Source organism: Camelus ferus, chromosome 11 (genome assembly GCF_009834535.1).
Source record: "Camelus ferus isolate YT-003-E chromosome 11, BCGSAC_Cfer_1.0, whole genome shotgun sequence".
NCBI classification, from domain to species: Eukaryota; Metazoa; Chordata; class Mammalia; order Artiodactyla; family Camelidae; genus Camelus; species Camelus ferus.
The window spans coordinates 35605460-35624614 of NC_045706.1; the positions used below are offsets into that span (position 1 = coordinate 35605460).

General features: G+C 41.3%; 1 protein-coding gene across 12 annotated transcripts in view; it reads left to right on the forward strand.

Annotated features, from left to right (window-relative positions):
* The window catches only part of SGMS1 (sphingomyelin synthase 1), a 264767-nt gene extending 246971 nt beyond the window's left edge, over nucleotides 1-17796 (forward strand). For 11 of the 12 annotated variants that reach the window (XM_032491393.1, XM_032491396.1, XM_032491391.1 and 8 more), the window contains 3 exons: nucleotides 12102-12255; nucleotides 15201-15367; nucleotides 16068-16247. In XM_032491393.1, coding sequence (XP_032347284.1) covers nucleotides 12102-12255; nucleotides 15201-15367; nucleotides 16068-16247 — 501 coding nt within the window. Of the gene's footprint in view, nucleotides 1-12101; nucleotides 12256-15200; nucleotides 15368-16067 lie in introns of all 12 variants that reach the window. The other variant, XM_032491397.1, reaches the window with a different exon arrangement.
* Nucleotides 17797-19155: the final 1359 nt, after the last annotated feature.

Genomic DNA, 19155 nt, shown 5'->3' on the forward strand with positions numbered 1-19155 from the left:
AAAGAGAGTTATGTTACAGCACGGGTGCTTAGCTGGCTAAGGCATTAATCTGACATGGTGTTTTCAGTGGAATGAGTCTCTTGAACTTGAAAGACATGTTTTTAATTTTTCCCTCCAAGATACCTGAACATAGCCCGCTGTTGGGAAAGGGCTACTATGTTCAGGTGGCATCTGAGGTTAACTGTTCAGTAGAACAATAAAATACAAATGTAGTAACAGGCAGGTTTTCGAATCCTCTAATGCCGATGTTGGTTTTTCTGCATTGCATGAATTCAGAAGATCAAAGCCCCTTCATCCGTTTGCTGCAAAGCTGTGATGTGGTAATCATCAGCCTAGAGGGCCTTTTTACTGGTGTGCATTCTGTCTTATGAGGCACAAGACTCATTGCTCCTTAGAATTTTGTAACCTTTTTTAGTTCTTTCTTACCTTCTTAGGTAGCAGATTGACTGTTCAGAGCTGCCCTCCAGGCTGATGAATTTTGATACTCTGATTAGCTCCTGCTACCCTTATCAGAATTTCAGAATATGGCATGTGTTCTGTCACCAAAATAGCCTCCTGTCATCCTGTTGAATTGTGTGGAACTTAAATTGTCAGTGCTTGATTTTTACCTGATTTTCATCTTGCCTTCTAGTTTCTTGTCAGCATAATTTTCCTTTTTGTTCATTCCCTTTTTTTTTAATTTGTATTATTTCTTGCTTATAATTTCTGGTAACCTTCCCCATCCCAAGGCTTTTCTTCATTGTCCCATTTCTCTCTCCACTGTTCTCTTTCTTTCTCAGGAATTAAAAAAGAATATATTAAATCATGTCTTTCTGTCTCTTAAAAAAAAAGATAATTTTTTTTTCCATTTTAAAGAAACCCCACATTCATTATAGATACATTGAAAAAATACAAAAAGGAAAAATTTTACACTCATGGCCCTATCTACTGCTAGTATTTCAGTCTATTTATTAGTCCTTTATGCATATTTTTCTTACATACTTATGATCATCGTTTCTGTGCAGTTATTCCTGTTTCTTTATAGTTAACTGTTTCTACATGATTTTACATTTCTTTACACGATTTTATTCACCCTAAACTTTCTAAATGGTTTTCTTATTTATGGGAAGTCGCCAGGGAGACGGGGATTGTGAAATAGGGAGATTGTAGATGTGACTTCTTTTCATAAACAAGCAGGTTATTTATTTTTGAACAAACATTTCTAGAGAACCTGTCCTGTATGGGGTAAATGAGTGGTATTTGAGGATACGCAAATACATAAGACAACTGCCCCCTTCTCTCACAAATGGGCATCCAAAAGTTGTGCTGACATGTAACCCAGCAGATTACTTTCTGACTACAGCCCTCGCTGTAATGGGTGTGTGGAGCTCAGTTGCCATGGAAACAGAGAAGGAGGTGGCAACTCTGCTGGGAGTGTTGGCTGCATTGAGGAGGTGCCCTCTGAGCCAAATCTGAAAAGGATGAGTAGGAGTTTGCTAAGTCGAGTTGAAGAGAGGGAGAATTCGCCAGGTGGAGAAAACAGAACGGGTGTGAAAGGGAGTCTGAGGGCGCAGGTAAAGTGGGACATGCCTGGGCGTGTGAGCCTATGGGCTGAGCAGCAGAGATAAAGCCATAGAGGCAAGCTGTGGGCAGATTTTTAAGGGGTCTGGTCAACCTTCTAAGGATTTGGGCTTTGTCTAAGTCATTTGGCCACAGGAAGGTTGAAGCAGAGTGTATTATGTGATCATATCTGTCTCTTAGAAAGACTTCTCTCCAGTGATTTAGAAAGTAAGCTGTTTGGGAGGGAGGGAGGACGGGAGGTAGACTTAGACTGGGGCCAAATTATGTGTACCTGTTTTGTGCCGGGTGCGATTCTAAATGTTTTGTTTTCATGTAATTCTCACAGTCATAAGTGGGAGCTGGTTGCAGTTGTTTCAGAGACACTGGACTTGCCTGTTGTCTCACAGGTACTAACGTTGCTGAGTGGCCAAGGCCAGAAGTTCAGCCACGTCTCTGTCCTTGGCACTTCACATCAGGGAGACAGATGAGGCTGCTTTTGCATGGTTGTCTTAATTTAGAGGCGAAGAAGGCCCAGACCAGGGCAGACATTGGGGAGGTGACGGTTTTCTCCATGGCAACAGCTGTCTAGTGTGAAGAGGTCACCAGGGTCAGAAAGCATTCCCCAAGGAAATTCGGAGAGCCTCAGAGAGGATGCCGTATGACTCCCCACGAAGTATCTTCCACTCCGTCAGGATACAGGCAGATGGACAACAGGACTTTGGTCCTGAGGAAGGGGCTCCAGGCCACTGGATTCCATTCAGCAGCTTTACTCTCCTGCTTGAGAGGCTCCCACTGACCGCATTTGAGGCACGTTGAGCATCAAAATGAAATAACGACAGTAATTAATTATCATATATCAATAAGCATTTAAAATTAGTGTTGGAGGAGAAAAATTAACTAACAAATGTAAAAGAAATATTAGAAATAGAAAATCACCATTTTGCAACCACTATAGATAATTCAAACAGGAATCATCAATAGATGCTAAAGCCATTGGGTGAAAGGTTGGGCATCATAATATTTATATAATTTCAAAAAGTCACAAACGGCTTACTGATAACAAAGGGGCAGAGGGGTGTATTCAGTGGAGAAATCTGGCAGACACTCTGGCAGCCAAGTGATCACATCAGTGGCAGGAACAAGACATCAGATACTTTTCGATCTGGTGTGCTGAAAAGAGCACATCATTCTGTACATTCCCGCCAATAATGTTTAACCTGAATTTAAATGTAAGGAAACCATCAGATAAAACCAGATTGAGGGACGTTCTGTAAAGAAATTAGACTAGACTCTAAAACTATCAAAGTCACAAAAAAAAAAAGAAAAGAAAAAAGACTGAGAAACTGGTAGATTAAGAAATATTAAGAATATGACAGGTAACCTCAATATGTATCCTCTGATTGGATCCTAGGTTTGGGAGGAAAGTTATAAAGGACATTGTTGAGACTTCTGGGAATTCTGCATAAGGATGTCTATTAACCACAATAGTATTGTATCATTGTTAAATTCATGAGTGTGATTACAAAAGAAAATGTCCTTGTTTGTACATTCAGGGGTGAAGGATCATAATGTATTCCATTTTAAAAAAAAAAGTGGGAGAAAGAGGAGAAGCAAATGTGGCAAAATATTGATAATTTGTGAGTCTAAGTGAAAAGCCTAAGGATATTCATTATTCTCTTCTTTAGATTTGCACATTTTCAAAGCAAAAATCTGAGAAAGGTTTTTTGTTTTTTTTTTTCAATTTTTACTTGATGACCAGGTAGGCTAAAGGATCTCTCAAATATAATTTTCATTAAAGGGAAATCTTGCCTGACTGAAGTACTGGATTCCTTTAATGTGACAGATAAGTATATGGGTAAATAGAAACCCGTAACTGAACTTTAAGATTTTATGAAGCCTTTGATAAGTCTCCTTACTAAAGACCATGAAAAAATGTCTACGTTTTTACCAGGGGAAAAGGAGGCTGGTTGGGGATTAGTGTTTCATTGCCGATAATTACTTAGAAACTGCCCCCCATCCCCCCAGAAAAAGCCTGCCTAGTATAGGAATTGATGGATACACTGGGTAATGGAGCAGTGCAGAACGCCAATTCCTTCAGAGCTTAGCAGAGGGAGAAGTGTTTTTAAAGTTGTACGTCTGAGTCCTAAGAGGATGCGCATAGGGGAATTGCCTTACTTCAGATCAGCTGAGGTGGATATAATATTTGTGGGTGAAACAAAATCTTTCCAGGAGTGAAGTGATTACCGTCTGAGGAAGAATTCATAAAAGTCTCTTGTGGTCACTGCTGTGTAGTTAGGGAGAACCATTTCACCATTTCCAGACTTCACTTGTTGGTTGCTAGACATTGAGTTCTCATTAAGGAACCCCTCATCCAAAAGGTGGACCTCACTCAGTCATTGTAATGCTGACTGAAATTTGCATAGCACTTTATAATTTTAGCAATCACTTTGACAAACGTTACCTCCCTTTGGCGGCAGGATTGAGGATGAGGAGGTGTTGTTCTTGCCATTTGACAGATGAGAGAACTGAAGCTAGAATGGGTAAAATGGTTTGTCTAAGCCACCTGGTCAACCCCAGGCTGGGGTTTGGGGCTGGATTTATGTTCATTGTCATTCTTATGAAAGTAAACTTAGAGATCTTTGGAGCATCCTTCTGACACAGCATGATATAAAGCAAGGAGAGTTAAAATCAAAAGTGTGCAATTTGTTTGTGAAAGATTTCCATGAAAATAAGTTTTATAGAGATGGGAAAGTTTAAGTGGAAAAGACAGGAAAAAGAGATCTTTAGTGAATAATGAATAAATATTTTTTGGAACTACCCAACTATCTTTAAGTGACATTTGTAAAATGGATTAAATTTCATTAGCACAACAAAATAAGTGAATCTGGAGACATTGTCCAGTCTTTGTTGTTTGGGGACGTGTTTTCACCAATAGCAGGCTCTTTCCAGGGACCCAAAGGCAAGACTGTTTAGTGAGAGGTAAGACATTTGGATCTGATCCTAACTGAGTCACTGTGTAAAACAGAGGAACAGCCTCTCTGTTTGTTCATCTGCAAAATGGACAAAATAACATCTGCACTAACCACCTAATAGGCTTGTAAGGCTACAGTGAGGTAATTGATGGGAAAACTGTTAAAAAGTTGGAATCATTGTATAAACAAAATGTGATGTTTTATTATGTAAAATCACCCTACCACTCCTTTTGTTTTGTTTTGTTTTTAACCGCCCAATAAAGCAACGTTAAAGGGAATGAGAAATTATAAGGGGCAGTTTTGAACCTCTCACTGCTTCTATGGAATCTAAAGCATTCATCAAACTTATCAACACAGTGTCTTCCCCTTGGGACCTTCAGGGTCACACTCAAGGTCACACTAAATCATATTAATTCTTAAGTATCCATCACTGGTTAGGAGGGCTACATGTCAGTTGAAATGCAGGAAGTGGCATAGTTTCACTGTTTTGGGCCATAGTTGTTAGGGAGTTGAAGTTGAGGCGGAAACCGCAGTGTGGAGCGTGTGTTTCCCAGCTGCAGGCTGCTCAGGACTGGGATTGACAGGGATTCCACTGATCCTCCTGCTCCCTGATGCTTGGTTCCGTAGCAGGGCCGACCTGGGGTCCAGGTGTTGAAGAGCGGCTTCCTTGGTGGGTCGTAGATGACAGTGAATTTTCTGTCTTGGAGGGAGAGCTTTCTTTAGGAACAAGATGAAAAGTTATTTGCCTTGGTGGTAGCAGGTAGATTCATTGACTGAATGAATGAACAGATGAACAGATGAGAAGGGAACCCTGAGAGACACATGACTGATCATGGTTGTTGGAATGGGGCGTGATAGCGTGGCATTGCCTAGGATGCTCAAGGAAAGGTTACTTTATGTTTTTCCGGCTCCTGGTTTATGCAGGCGTGGGAGAGCCTGGCCGTGTACAGGTTTTGCAGATACATCATTTTGCAGAGAATACATCCACGGAGTCAGAGAACCTGGGTCTCTTCCAGCTCCAAAACTGAACAGCCGGGGGACCCAGAACAGAGTTAAGACCTGCCTTCCTGATTTTTCAGGGCTGCTGTAAGAGGAAGTATTGCTAAAAGGCAAGAATCATATTAAATAGCATTTCTGCTCTTTAGCACTCACGTTCAGCCCTTCATCAAAGTTATACCAAAGCTGTTGATTCACACAGCATTATTTGATGAGTTTGGTTCCAGGTTCTCCCTTACCTGCCAATAGAGGGTGAAGCACAGTGAACGTCCCCACTTTTCAAATGCAGTTAAGAGAAGAGGCAAGCGCACGAGGCCATCTGCAAACTGAACGATGGTGAACAGACCAGCATCAGAGCGTTGTGTTATTCAGCACTGAAAACATACTGGGGGGAACCTGGTTTTTAGTTACCAAAGGCTCACTCATTTGAACGGTTCTGAGGTGGTCAGCCTCACTCAGAAGCCTCTCCCACCCTCTTCTGCTCTCTGTATCTTGTATTGCTTAAATGATTTGGCCAGTTTACTTAATTTCTAAGCCACTCATTAGAAGTTGAAGAAAATTGCTTTGTTTTTACTGAAAACTGATTTTTCTGTGACCCTAGAAGATCTTAATTCACACAGTGATGTAGATACAAGACCTTGTCACAGCTCTGCAGCGCTCACTGAGAACACGTTTACGTGCATGTCCCCCAGTTAGCTCTGCTTTCAAAATTGAACGTTCAAAAGCCTACTGATGGGGAGGTTACAGCTCCAGGTACAGTGGCGTAAGCACATTCGTCCTCTTGCCCACTGAATGCAGTCCCAAACAGGGCAGGATGTCTGGAGCTGCTCTTTGAGGACCCTGGAAAACAGTAGCAGGCAGAGTGGGGAAGGAAACTCAAACTGAGAAATGAGAAGTATGAAAGGTCCAGCTGGGAGCTTCCTGTTTTCTCTGCTGCTGCTTCTGTATCTGTTATTTCCTCCACCCCCTACTAAGAAGAGGAAGGAAGAGGAAGAAGAAAGAAGAGAAAAATAAGAGAAGGAAGAAAAACGAAGAAAAGAGAAGAAAATGGGAAAAGTAGGGGGATAGAACATAGACGAAAAACCTCCCCTCCTTCTTCCTCCTCCTACCTCCTCCCTCCCCGCTCCTCCTCTCTCTTCCCCATTCTTCCTCCCCCTACCCTCCCTCCTTTTCTTCCTCTTCTTTTTCTTCCCACATCTCCTGCCTGAACTCAGAGATAACCTAAATCTCAGAACTGCAGAACTCCAAGGGAGTCCCTCTCTTTCCAGCCCAACAAGCAGGAATGGAAGTTCCCTTGGGACAGAGACTAGGAGAAATCCTCCCAATTTCCATGCAAACCTTATTAACATGTAGTGTGTACATTCTAGACTTTTTCTGTGCATGTGTTTTCTTAAACAGTTAGAATCATACCAAATATTTTGTTTTGGTAGAGAAGAAAATATTTATGATATAAATTTAGTACACAATCACTGTACGCTTATTTTTAAATAACTTAACAAGCAGTTATAGCTGAGTTCAGTGCATTTGAATCACCTCAGATTCTGGTGCAGTAGGTCCTGAGAGTGTACGGGCACACCTCATTTTAGTGAGCTTGGCTTTATTACGCTTCGCAGAACCGCATTTTTTAGAAATTGAAGGTTCATGGCAGCTCAGCTGAATGAGCCTATCAGCACTACTTTTCCAATATCATTTGCTCACTTCATGTCTGTGTCACATTTTGGTAATTCTCACAGTTTTTCAAACTTTTCCATTATTATTGTATTTGTTATCTGATCTGTGATCATTGATCTTTGACCTTTGATGTTACTGCTACCACTTGCTGAAGGCTCAGATGATGGTAGCATTTTTAGCAATAAAGCATTTTTTAATTAAGGCATGTACATTGTTTTTTTAGACAGAATGTTATTGTATACTTAATAGGCTACAGTATAGTGTAAACATTTTTATGTGCACTGGGAAACCAGACAAATTCGTGTGACTCGCTTTATTGGGATATTCATTTTATTGCAGTGTCTAGAACAGAACCCAAACTATTTCTGGGGTGTGCCTGTAATCACAGCCAACTTCTGGTGTTGGCAGTACTTACCTGGCCCAGGCTTTGAGTAGCAAAGGAACAGTTACTTAACAATTGCCATTTAGGTTGTTTCCAGTTTGTTGCTTTTGTAAGTAATGTTGTACATAAAGCTCTTCTTCATGTTCCTTGCTTTGAGGTAAACTCCTAGAAGCAATTAAGTACTAACTCAAAGGTCATGGCTGTTTGGATTGCTGGTCAATTTTTTTTTTTAATTTTTTATCTGAGCTGTATTTGATTTACAATGTTAGTTTCAGATGTACAGCAAAGCGATTCAGTTAAACACATACATGCATATATTTTTTTCCAGATTCTTTTCCATTATATGTTATTAGAAGAAATTGAATATATTCCCCTGTGCTATACAGTTAGGTCCTAGTTGTTTATCTATTTTATATATAGCAGTATGTATCCATCAATCCCAAACTCCTAATTTATCCCTCCCTGCCCTTTTCCACTGGTCAATATTGATGCTAATTTTTGCAGAGGATTTTGCCAGTTGTAATGAATATATTACTTTTCAAGTTGATGATGAGGAAATTGGGGCTGAGAGTGGTTTGGCTGCCCAGGGTCGCACAGCTAATCGGTAGAAGGGCTGTGATCTCAGCCCAGCCTGTCTGCTTCTGAGGCCACTGCCTCTTCTCCCTGCACCGCCGCTGCTGCTGCATTCACCACGTTCCCTCCCTCCTCTTAAAGGGCCTGTTCCAGCAGATGAGTGACATTGTCCCCGCCCACCATGGGCTGTCTGTTTTTGGCTTTGCTAATCTGCCATGGGAAAGAACAAGCTCCTGTGAATGTTAGTTTTCATTTCTGTTTGTTTGGCAGAGTCTGTGCCTCCAGCTGGCCACATCCTTGTCCTTTGATAAATTTTGTTTACCAAATGGCCTTATTTACTTGATTTATGTATGCTATGTTCTTGTTAAAGATGTTAACTTGTCCCTGCCCCAATTGTCTTGTAATTTGTCTTTCACTTTGTTTGCTTTTTTTAAGCACAATGAAAAATGTGTATATGTAGCTGTCACCATCCATCTTCTTTTCCTGTTCCCCACTGAGCTTAAAGAGACTTCCCTTTTGCTGAAGTTTGACAAAGATGGGAAGATATTTTTCAAAGAAAGCAAAGATGTTTTAAGGGCACCTGTAAGAAATACGGCATTCATTTTTTGGCTGTTTCTCTTCAATGCCATGTTTTCCTCATAATCTCTCCCTCTTTTCCTATCCATGTAGTTCCCTATAGATATTTTCCTGCTAAAATGGGAGGGCAAACTTTGGGGGATGATGCTCAAGAAAATGATTTACAGTTTTCAAAACAGGAAGTTTGGGAAGGACAATTTGAAATAATGTAAAACGAGGAACTACCTAAGCTTTTTTGCTAGAATTTTCTTCTACATATTATCCATTGTGGTGATAGAACCAGACCAAATGTTCAGTACAAAACTTTGAGAAACTTTCTATCACGTGTATGCAATTTAAGAAATAAAATGATCAGGCAGATCTTAGAAAAACGATATTCCCCAACCCTTACCCTAACCCAACTCCAGCTCTCTTTCCTGTTCTCCTTCAGCTGTTTTAACTGAATCTTGCAATATTTACCTTCATTTCTTTAATGCTTTTTACTGAATTGTGTGTGTGTGTGTTTATCCTCAGGTCTCCAGGTGACATAGCAATATTGTTCCCTTACACTCACTAATATAGGCTATCTCTGTGATCGACTCCCTGCTGGGGAAGGTCGGGATTTAGGGTCCTCATACACACACCCCCCACGTGTTCTGTGCCTTTTCCTTCCCTTCCTCCCCTCCCCCACCATCCCACTCCCGGGGTTCATGCTTCTTATCCCATCTTCCCAGTGTCGTTCGCTGTCCTTGATTTAACTCCATCTTCAGTGCTTACATTATTACAGTTTTGTAAATGCTATTCATAGCCAAGTCATTTAGTTTCCTATAATTACTCTTCCTTTTCAACACAGTATTTTACTTCCTGGAGAGTTAGAAATTGCCTTGCTTTTTTGCTCTGTTAGTTTTCTGTGTACTTTTTCACCCGCACGTTGTGACTCAATGCAGTCACAGGGTTGGGTGTCCTGTTAGCCTCATCCCCGGGGCTCTGACTCACCAGTTGAGGTGGGGGCTCCCCACTAGGTCTGCTGCACAGCCGCTCAGCCTCCCTCCATTGGCATGCTGGCAAATCCTGTTTCTTCCTTTGTCTTTGTTTATGCCTTTGCTTTGCAGAGTATATCCTCTGTAATTTCCTGCAAAGAGAGTACAGAGGTGGTAAATATTCTGAAATCTTGTGTATATGAAATGGTTTTAGTTTATCCCTGGTCTAGAAAGAATATTCTAAAAGAATAGTCTTTTAAGTTTATGCTCAGTTAATATGGCTGGGTATAGAATTCAAAGTTGGCTACCATTTTCCCTCAGAATGTGGAGGCAGTTTTCTTTTCCTTTCTTTCTTTTTTTGGAGGGGGTGGGGGGAGGAGTAATTAGGTTGGTTGGTTTGTTTATAAAGGAGGTACTAGGGGTTGAACCCAGGACCTCATGCATGCTAAGCACTCATTCTACCCCTGAGCTCTACCCTCCCCTCGAGGCATTTTTCTAAAGCAGTCTGTTTTCCAATATTGCTTTTGAAAAAGCCTGATTCTTAATCCTGCGTATGAAGCTTGTTTTCAGTCTCTGGATGCTTTAAGGGCTCTTGGTAGCCCCCTGTTTCTGAAGTTCCATGATGCTGAGTCTCGCAGTGTCGATCTGTTTGCTTCAACTGCGGTGAGCTTTCAGTAATCCCTTCAGTTTGGAAATCCATATCCTCTGTGTGGTATGTTCAACCTGGCATCCTCAACTAGAAATCTCACTCAGTTGTTTAAAGGGAAATTGCAATGAAATAGCTTTCCCAGAGCCTGGAATATTATCAGTTAAATGTTGAGAAGGGATCATGTTGATTAAATGGGCTAGCCACAATTTAAAAGAGTCCTGACAAACATAAAATATAGACAATCACAAATTTTGTTTGCCGAGCAAATAAAAGTTTCAGTGAATGAGTTGTTTAAGCCATTTATTACTCTAGTGTCCAGCCCAGACTTGTATCAGAGACAGGTAGATTTATTTATAAATTTTTTCATTCTTATTAAAAGGAAAAAATGCAGTTATCCCTACATAATTTCTGAAGGTTGAAGGTACGTTCTATTCAGTCACTTGTTTCAATTTGGTCCCCAAAATCGCATGCCTAAAATATCCATATATTTGACTCCCCAACCTCTAGCCGCTTCAGCAGATAAGTTAGTTAGAACCTTTGTCCTCTTGGCCAAGTGTATGAAAGAGACCTCTAAATTTTTCCTAGAGATTTTCCCCAAAATGGCAGTTATGGTGGTAAATCAGTCAGCCAGCCTTTCTCTATCCGTGTAATAAGAAAAATATTAGTAACTAGACATCTGCGGAAATGTGCTGTAAGAAGTGCTAACATCTAAGGAAAGTACCGTACTCTCCCAAGGGCTGTCCGAACAGCAGTGAACGCTGAGTGGGCACACTTCATGCTGGGGAGTTGACACATCTTAATATAAGCGTGTAAAAGGAAGAACACTCCTGTGTATCTCTTGAACTCTCAAAACCCACACTGAACACTTCTGTGACTAGCTGTGCAGGGATTTTTTCCCCCCACACAAACAAATTTCTAGGTCTCTTTTAACTCAATTCTGAAACTATCTACCTGGAAATAGTATCAGATCCCATAGGTGGAGGGCTCAGTCTCACACCAGTTGTCCCTGACCCCCACTCCAGACTCCAATCACAAGCCCAGGTTGTCACCTGTGCTTCTGACCACCAGAAATTGGAGGTTCTGTGACCCCCCCCCCAACACACACACACACCCCTCAGGTTCAGTGAATTTGCTAGAGCTGCTCACAGAACTCAGGAAAACATGTTACCTACTAGATGACCAATTTATTGTAAAAGGATACAACTTAGACCCAGCCAAATGGAGAGATGTGTAGGGTGTAGTATGGGGGGAGGGGCGTGGAGCTCCCAGGCCCTCTCTGGGCACACCACTCTCCCCACATCTCCGCATGTTCACCACCCTGGAAGCTCTCGAACCCCCATCCTTTTGGATTTCTGTGGAGGCTTCATTATATAGGCATGATTGGTTAAGTCGTTGGCCACTGGTAATTAACTCATCCTCTAGCCCCTCTTTCCTTGGAGGTTGGGGAAGTGGGAATGAAAGTTCCAACCCTGTAATCACCTGGTTAGTTCTCCTGGCAACCAGCCCCATCCTTAGGGACTTCCAGAAGTCACCTTGGACTCAGGACCATGAACTCAGGTGTGGTTGAAAGGGGCTTTCCCGAATAACAAGACACCTTTACCTCTTCTCTCTTAGGAAAGTCCGAAGATTGCAGAAGCCGTTTGCCAGGAACAGGGGCAAAGACCAAATATATATTTCTTATTATAAATCACCATCTTACAAAGCCAAATTCTGAATATAAACTGTAATCGTAGCCCACTTTCATATGGGCTAATCATGCATCTGATTTTCTCTTTTCCCACCAGCTTTTTGGAGACTGGGAAGCCCAACTGCGGAGAATAATGAAGCTCATTGCTGGCGGCGGTCTGTCCATCACCGGCTCCCACAACATGTGCGGGGACTACCTGTACAGCGGCCACACGGTCATGCTCACACTCACCTACTTATTTATCAAAGAGTGTAAGTCTCGAACAGCCTGCCGTGAGCATTTCCTCGCCTGCCACTTCCCCCAGTGTCTAGAAAGTCTCCCGAAGCAAGACTAGAGGACTCAGGAGGGCAGCCCCTTCTCCCGCCAGTGCCCAGGTCCAGCAGGCACCCCAAATAGATGTCAGAGGGAGTACCTTTTCTTCCTGTTGGGAGTGTCCCGTTTCCTCAAGTGTCAGCTGTAGTATTGGGGTGTTTTATAGCCACTGGAAGGAGCCAGAGGGGAAGAGTCACGCGGACACCAGCTTCAGGCCCGGCTGGATGATGACAGCCAGCATGTTCACTCAGCAGCCATGTTTTCCAGCACCGGGCACTACCTGTCCACTCTAAGCGCAGTGCAGGGGCAGCGATGTCTACCTTCACAGAAGCCATGGTCTCGGGGACAGTAAATGAGAAATTTTCTTTAAAAAATGGTTTTAAAATATTTTATCAGGAAACATACAAAAAATAATATTAGAGATACCCCTGTACACTGCTCAGATTTCATACAAGCCTTCGTCGTGTCTGTTCTCCCTTACGAAACCGAATGAAACGGTAGTATATATTTAAAGCTTTCACCCCTTCCCCCTCCCATTTTCCAAATTATTTCCTTGCATGTTTTTTTGTTCATTTGTCTCCTTGTGGAAAATTCAGTTGTCCTCAGTATTACACTGTTAGAAATAGCCTCGATGAGCTTCCTGTAGGCAGTTCCCGAGCAAAGCAGTAAGATAACCCAGGCTGTGGTTCCACAGAAGAAGGACACACACAGTCTGGAGGTATTTGAGAGCAGGGAGCACCTTCTGGAATTTAGTGTGGTTGGAATTCAGAGTGGTGGTAATAATGAGGAATGAAAAATGAACCAAGAAGTAGGAACCAGATCAAGGAGTGTGCCTTGAGCCAGGAGGAGTCTGAATTTGTATTCTGACAGAGATGGGGTGCCCCTCGAGAGGGTGTAACCACTGGGGCAGTGTCCTCTTCTGTGTCCTGTAGAGAGGGAGGAAGCACTCCTGCAGTAGCTTGCAGGATGGGTTGGAGAGGGGCAGGACTGGAGACCAGGAGAAAAGCTAGGGGACCGACTGCTGTTGTAATCCAGGAAAGAGATGGCGGGGGCCCGGATTACCATGATGACACTGGGGTTAGAGAGAAGGAGGGGAACTGAGGGATTAACAAAGAGGAGTCAACAGATAACAGGATTGATTGTGGGGAGACAGGGACAGGTAGGTGGTGGACTGAAGGATACAAGCCCACTTTTGGTCTTAAAAACTAAGACAGGGAGACACAGGAGAGGAAGAGAAGATGTACTTCAGGGCACAGACTGAGAGAAGGGAGAACAGGTGTTCTGCTTGTACCTTAGTATGTGACCCAATAGAGTGAATTCCGACCATGTCTATTCAGAATTGTCCTGGCATGATCTAACCCTTGTGCTGAGATGTTACCAGGCATGGAACATGGGAACAGAACAGGCCGGTGTCAGCCGCCCTGGGGATGGGATTCCTACTGCGTGCTGGTTGGTACCTGAAATACTTTAGTGGAGTTAAGCCTTATCCTTCCAATGGGCCATATTGGGAAGACATGGGTCACCAACTGATTTTGAATCCTGGTGCTGTCACTTCCTCCCTCTGTGACCTTGGGGGAAAGCTCACACCCCTATAAATCTTAGTTTCCTCGTCTTTAGAATGAGATACTAATAACCACTTCATGAGTGAGGGAGGGCCTTGAAAATTAAAATAGACGGCACGCACGGACACTAGCAGAGCTGCACGAGGGTGAGCGGCAGCCGCTGCTTGTCGCTGTACGGTCGAGGTGTCAAGTACACATCTTCCTGGAAAGGGAGTACGGCGCCCCGGATGTGCACTGAGACCCCCTCTCCTGACCACTCCATTTAAAATTGCAGACCTCCCTTCACCCTCTCTACTTCCGATCCCACTTACCCTGTTCAACTTTTTCACTTTCCCATAGCATTTAACACCTTCTGACACAGTGAGTAATTTACTTGGTTATAATTATTATTTATTGTCTCTTTTCACCTCTAGGAAGGGGTCTCCCCACAAAGGCAGGCTCTTTGCCTGTTTTGTTCATTGATCCCAGTAATGAGGGCAGTTCCAGTTCTGGGCACGTAGTAGATGCTCAGTAAATACTGGTTGAATGAATGAATGATTCCTGGACCCCTTGAGAATCCTGTAAAAGCCTCAGCTTTCTACCCCAGGGTGAGGAGGGTAGATCACATTCAAACAGCATTTTTGCCTAAAATTTCAGACCCTCAGAAGCCCACGCATTGAGAAAACGAGGTAGGAAGGCCTGTACTAAGAGAGATTTTGAATCTCCCATCAGGTGACTTCCCAAATGGCAGTGCAGACAAGTGTTTACCTTGACACTGCCCTGCCTTTGGGAACGTACTTGGGCTAGAACTCCCAGGCATTTGGATTCTCTCTTACTTGTATTTGAGAAATGGAAATCTCAAGGACTCAAATTAGTATATGGCTGCAGAGCTTGGAAAGCAAATAAGACAGTTGAATCAATTATAATTGCCTAGTCTGTGTATAAGAATGTTATAGACCAAGAGGTATTGATTTTTGTATAGAGATTAATCCCCAAATTATTCACAGGCAAATTTAATTAAATGTCAGTGGATAGTTTTTTTTTTTAATGGAACATGATGCATTTACCTTATTTGTCCTTTTAAACTGTATTTATGATGCTATGAATCAAGTAATCACCAAATGTAGACTACTATTGCTAATAAAACCACTGTATAAAATAAGCTACTTTCCTTCTAACCTTGGTTACGTAGAAGCTAAAGCCCTTAGATTTGCTGCCCCAAACAATCTGTTTTCAGAAGGAAAGACCCAAGATAATTAGACTCAGAAGCAGGAGTTGAGATGTGATGGGGTGCCCTTAGTGGTACTTGAATAATGGGACTGTTGCGAATTTCTCCTTTTCAGATTCCCCTCGACGACTATGGTGGTACCACTGGATTTGCTGGCTTCTCAGCGTGGTTGGAATCTTCTGTATTCTCTTAGCGCATGACCACTACACTGTGGACGTGGTGGTGGCATATTACATCACCACGAGACTCTTCTGGTGGTACCACACTATGGCCAATCAGCAAGTGAGTCCCTCTTCCCATCTGATTTTGAGTCCGGTTGCTCCTGGCTTGCTGTTGCTGGCATGGCAGGGGTTAAAGTGCAAAGAGTCCACAGATGTCTTAGGTTTCTTTTTTCTTAAGGGGTAGTCAGCTAAGATTGTGTTGGCTTTTGTGATGCTGATCCACTTCCAAATCAGAAATGAGTAAGAAATGTGTTAATAGAATGACATAGGAGATTGCACCCTCCTGGAACAAGTATCACACTCTCATTGTCCCTGGAAAGTATTTTTTAAGCTGTGCCCACCTCTTGTTTGATTTGCATTTCTACTTTCTTTTCTATCCGGGGCCCCTCACCAGCTCTATACTTAACATTTGATTGTCTCCATTTTCATCGTAGCAGAGTGAGTAACTAAAACACTAATTGAGGTATTTGTTTATAGACAGGAGGCTGAGTAAGCCCCATGTTCTCCTTGGAATTGGAGTTACTTGTTTTCCTGCTGGGGTGTGGCCCGGTTGGCAGATGAGTACAGAGTGTAGAATGGTGGTTTGAGTGTGGACCTTGGGATATGTGGGTGGTCAAGGGGCAGGTCTGGGATCTTTTGTGAATCTTCATATGGAAACTATTTGACTCTAAAATGAAAGATGATGAGAAACATGTTCCTTCAGGGGCTGGAACAGTCAGTTGTTCTTCCTGACTTGGTTTTCTCTTTCTGTGTTATCTTAGGTGCTAAAAGAAGCTTCGCAGATGAACCTCCTGGCCAGGGTATGGTGGTACAGGCCATTTCAGTACTTTGAAAAGAATGTCCAAGGAATTGTACCTCGCTCTTACCATTGGCCCTTCCCCTGGCCAGTAGTCCACCTCGGTAGGCAAGTTAAATACAGCCGGTTGGTGAACGACACATAACAGCTGTACGTGGTGGGGAAAGAGGAACTGTCCGAAGTGCTAAGAACTCCGTGAGAGAAGATGCCATAAAATAAACACCTCCCTAATCCTGTTATCTTTCAACAGTTACCTGAACTTAACCTATTGAGTTACCTGGTCAGCACTGTGATCTTTTTTTCTCTCCAAAGGACCTGCGTTGGACAACAATAAAGCAAATTTAACCTATCATGCACTGTACACATTTCCTGTTCATAAGTTTGGGATTTACATAACCTGCGACCACCATGTTCCTTTGTATACGATGCAACAGCATAGATGTAAGCTTTTATATCATCAGTTCTGGTCTTTCCAGGCACATCTGGAAATAAAGCGTATTATTTTCTTGGGAAAACATACTTTTCATATCTCTTGCCCCAAAGATTGGGCTGTAAGCCATTTTCTAGCAAATGTCTCTATGAAGGTTTCTAAGTACCTGAATGGGGTTCGATTCTGAAATCTTTCTACCTGTTGCACCGATATTCAGATAAAAATGACAGACACAGAAAGGTTTGGTTAACTTTGGGTTTTGTAAAAATCAGCAGAGACAGTGTGTCAAAAAGTGCAAAAAAAAAAAGATTCTGTTATAAAGTGATTTTCTAAGTATTTCCTAACTTTATTTTTCAAAATGATGTTATGAAAACCAAATTTAAAGATTTTTACATGTCAGAGAGAAGAGAGTTAAAATTTAAAAATGCTTCTTGGGAGAGAAATTTGTCTATGTTTCTAGTGCCTTTCTTGTCTTGATTGTATGGTCAGTAGGCAATCATAAATGTTTTTATTTAAAATAAAGTATTCCATGAAAATGTAAATGTATGTATACACTACTAAATTTTGCATTTATAGCTAAATTAAATCAGAAGACTGCTTATGGTTTTTAAATTGCTCTAGATTAAAGAATGGGGGAGTTAATTAGAAAGTCAGAGCCTGTTCCCATATTGTGAGCAGGTGACCGTGACATGTACCACTTCACTTATTTCATCATCTATTTGGTAGTTCGATTTTAACTCAGCAGCGAAAACAGCCATGAATACTTTGTTGTTAAAAAGAGAGTTTTGAAAATGATCACTCAACTAAAACTTGAAAGCTATGAATTAGTTATCCATACTCTTATGACAATTTTGTTGATGAACAACAAAAAAGAGATCTATTTCTTTAAAATATATTTGTGCAGGAGCTGCATGTAACTCTAAGTTTCACTCCTAACATAAGTATGTTTGGGGAAGTATTCTATTCTATACTTGCCAATGTGGAGAACAAAATAGTTTTTTAAGAATGAAGAAGTATATATATCCATTCTGTATTTTACGTGCAGCAGAATTATCTTCTGTAGGGTTTTTTTGTGTATTCACAAGGTGATATTTGTATTGTAAAACAATAATGGTGAAGGAAATAAAAAGGCTTTTAAAATTTTGTTTGTTTTAAATCTTTGTAAAGTTATTATTCCAGAGAGTATACTGATATCTTAACGGCTTACCTAGATCATAAATTAATCAAAATGCACTTTTTAATAAAAACTGATATTTAAAATAAATGGCTACTATTTCTAATGTGTCCGCCTTCTTCACAGAAGTTGTAAGTACATTAAAGCAGGATTAAAAAAAACTGAGTTTGGGAATTTCTCTGAGTTTGCTTGTGAGAGGACCTTTATTATCATGTTTCTTTTCCCTTAAGATGCCTTAACTAATGTGCTCTTAACTTCAGTAACCTTACAGATTGAGTGTATTTTTAAAAATATATAAAAAGAATCACTCATAAGTTTACTTCAAACTACAGACCTCTGTTTACCAATAATTTTGAATGCTCTAATTCTCAAGTCATGGGCTTAACTTTTTTCCTCTATCACTGGAAGTAATACTAGCTTTTCCAGTTTAGATGGAAAGGAAAAGTGAATTCTGAAACAAGTAATGCAGAAATTGTCCTTTGATAAGCAATGGTAATGCAAAGTATCTTTTTCAAAATAAAAAGATATTATTCCTGATGTGATAAAGAAAGGAAGATGTTAACCATGGCAGCCTGTCTTTATAAACGGAGGCTATTATCTATCTAGCCAGGGAGGCTGGACCTGTAAAACTAGGAAGATACCCTGCATGGAACTTTGGATTTGTGTCTCAGAGAAAATGTAGTAGCCTCTTAAGGCAAATGGAGCAAAATTCTAGGATAGGTTTGTGTTTAACTGTTACAGCCTTTCACTAACTTTGATTCTTGATCCAGTGCTGCATATTTTTTTTAACATTTTTTATTGAGTTATAGTCATTTTACAATGTTGTATCAAATTCCAGTGTAGAGCACAATTTTTCAGTTATACATGAACATACATACATTCATTGTCACAATTTTTTTCCTCTGGGAGCTACCACAAGATCTTGTATATATTTCTCTGTGCTATACAGTATAATCTTGTTTATCTGTTCTGCATATGCCTGTCAGTATCTACAAATTTTGAACTCCCAGTCTGTCCCTTCCCACCACCTGCCCCCTTGGCAACCACAAGTTTGTATTCTGTCTATAAGTCTGTTTCTGTTTTGTATTTATGTTCTTTTTTTCTTTTAGATTCCACATATGAGCAATCTCATATGGTATTTTTCTTTCTCTTTTTGGCTTACTTCACTTAGAATGAAATTCTCCAGGAACATCCATGTTGCTGCAAATGGCATTATGTTGTCAGTTTTATGGCTGAATAGTATTCCATTGTATAAATATACGACTTCTTTATCCAGTCATCTGTTGATGGACATTTAGGCTGTTTCCATATCTTGGCTATTGCAAATAGTGCTGCTGTGAACACTGGGGTGCAGGTGTCTTTTTGAAGTAGGGTTCCTTCTGGATATATGCCCAGGAGCGGGATTCCTGGGTCATACGGTAAGTCTATTCCTAGTCTTTTGAGGAATCT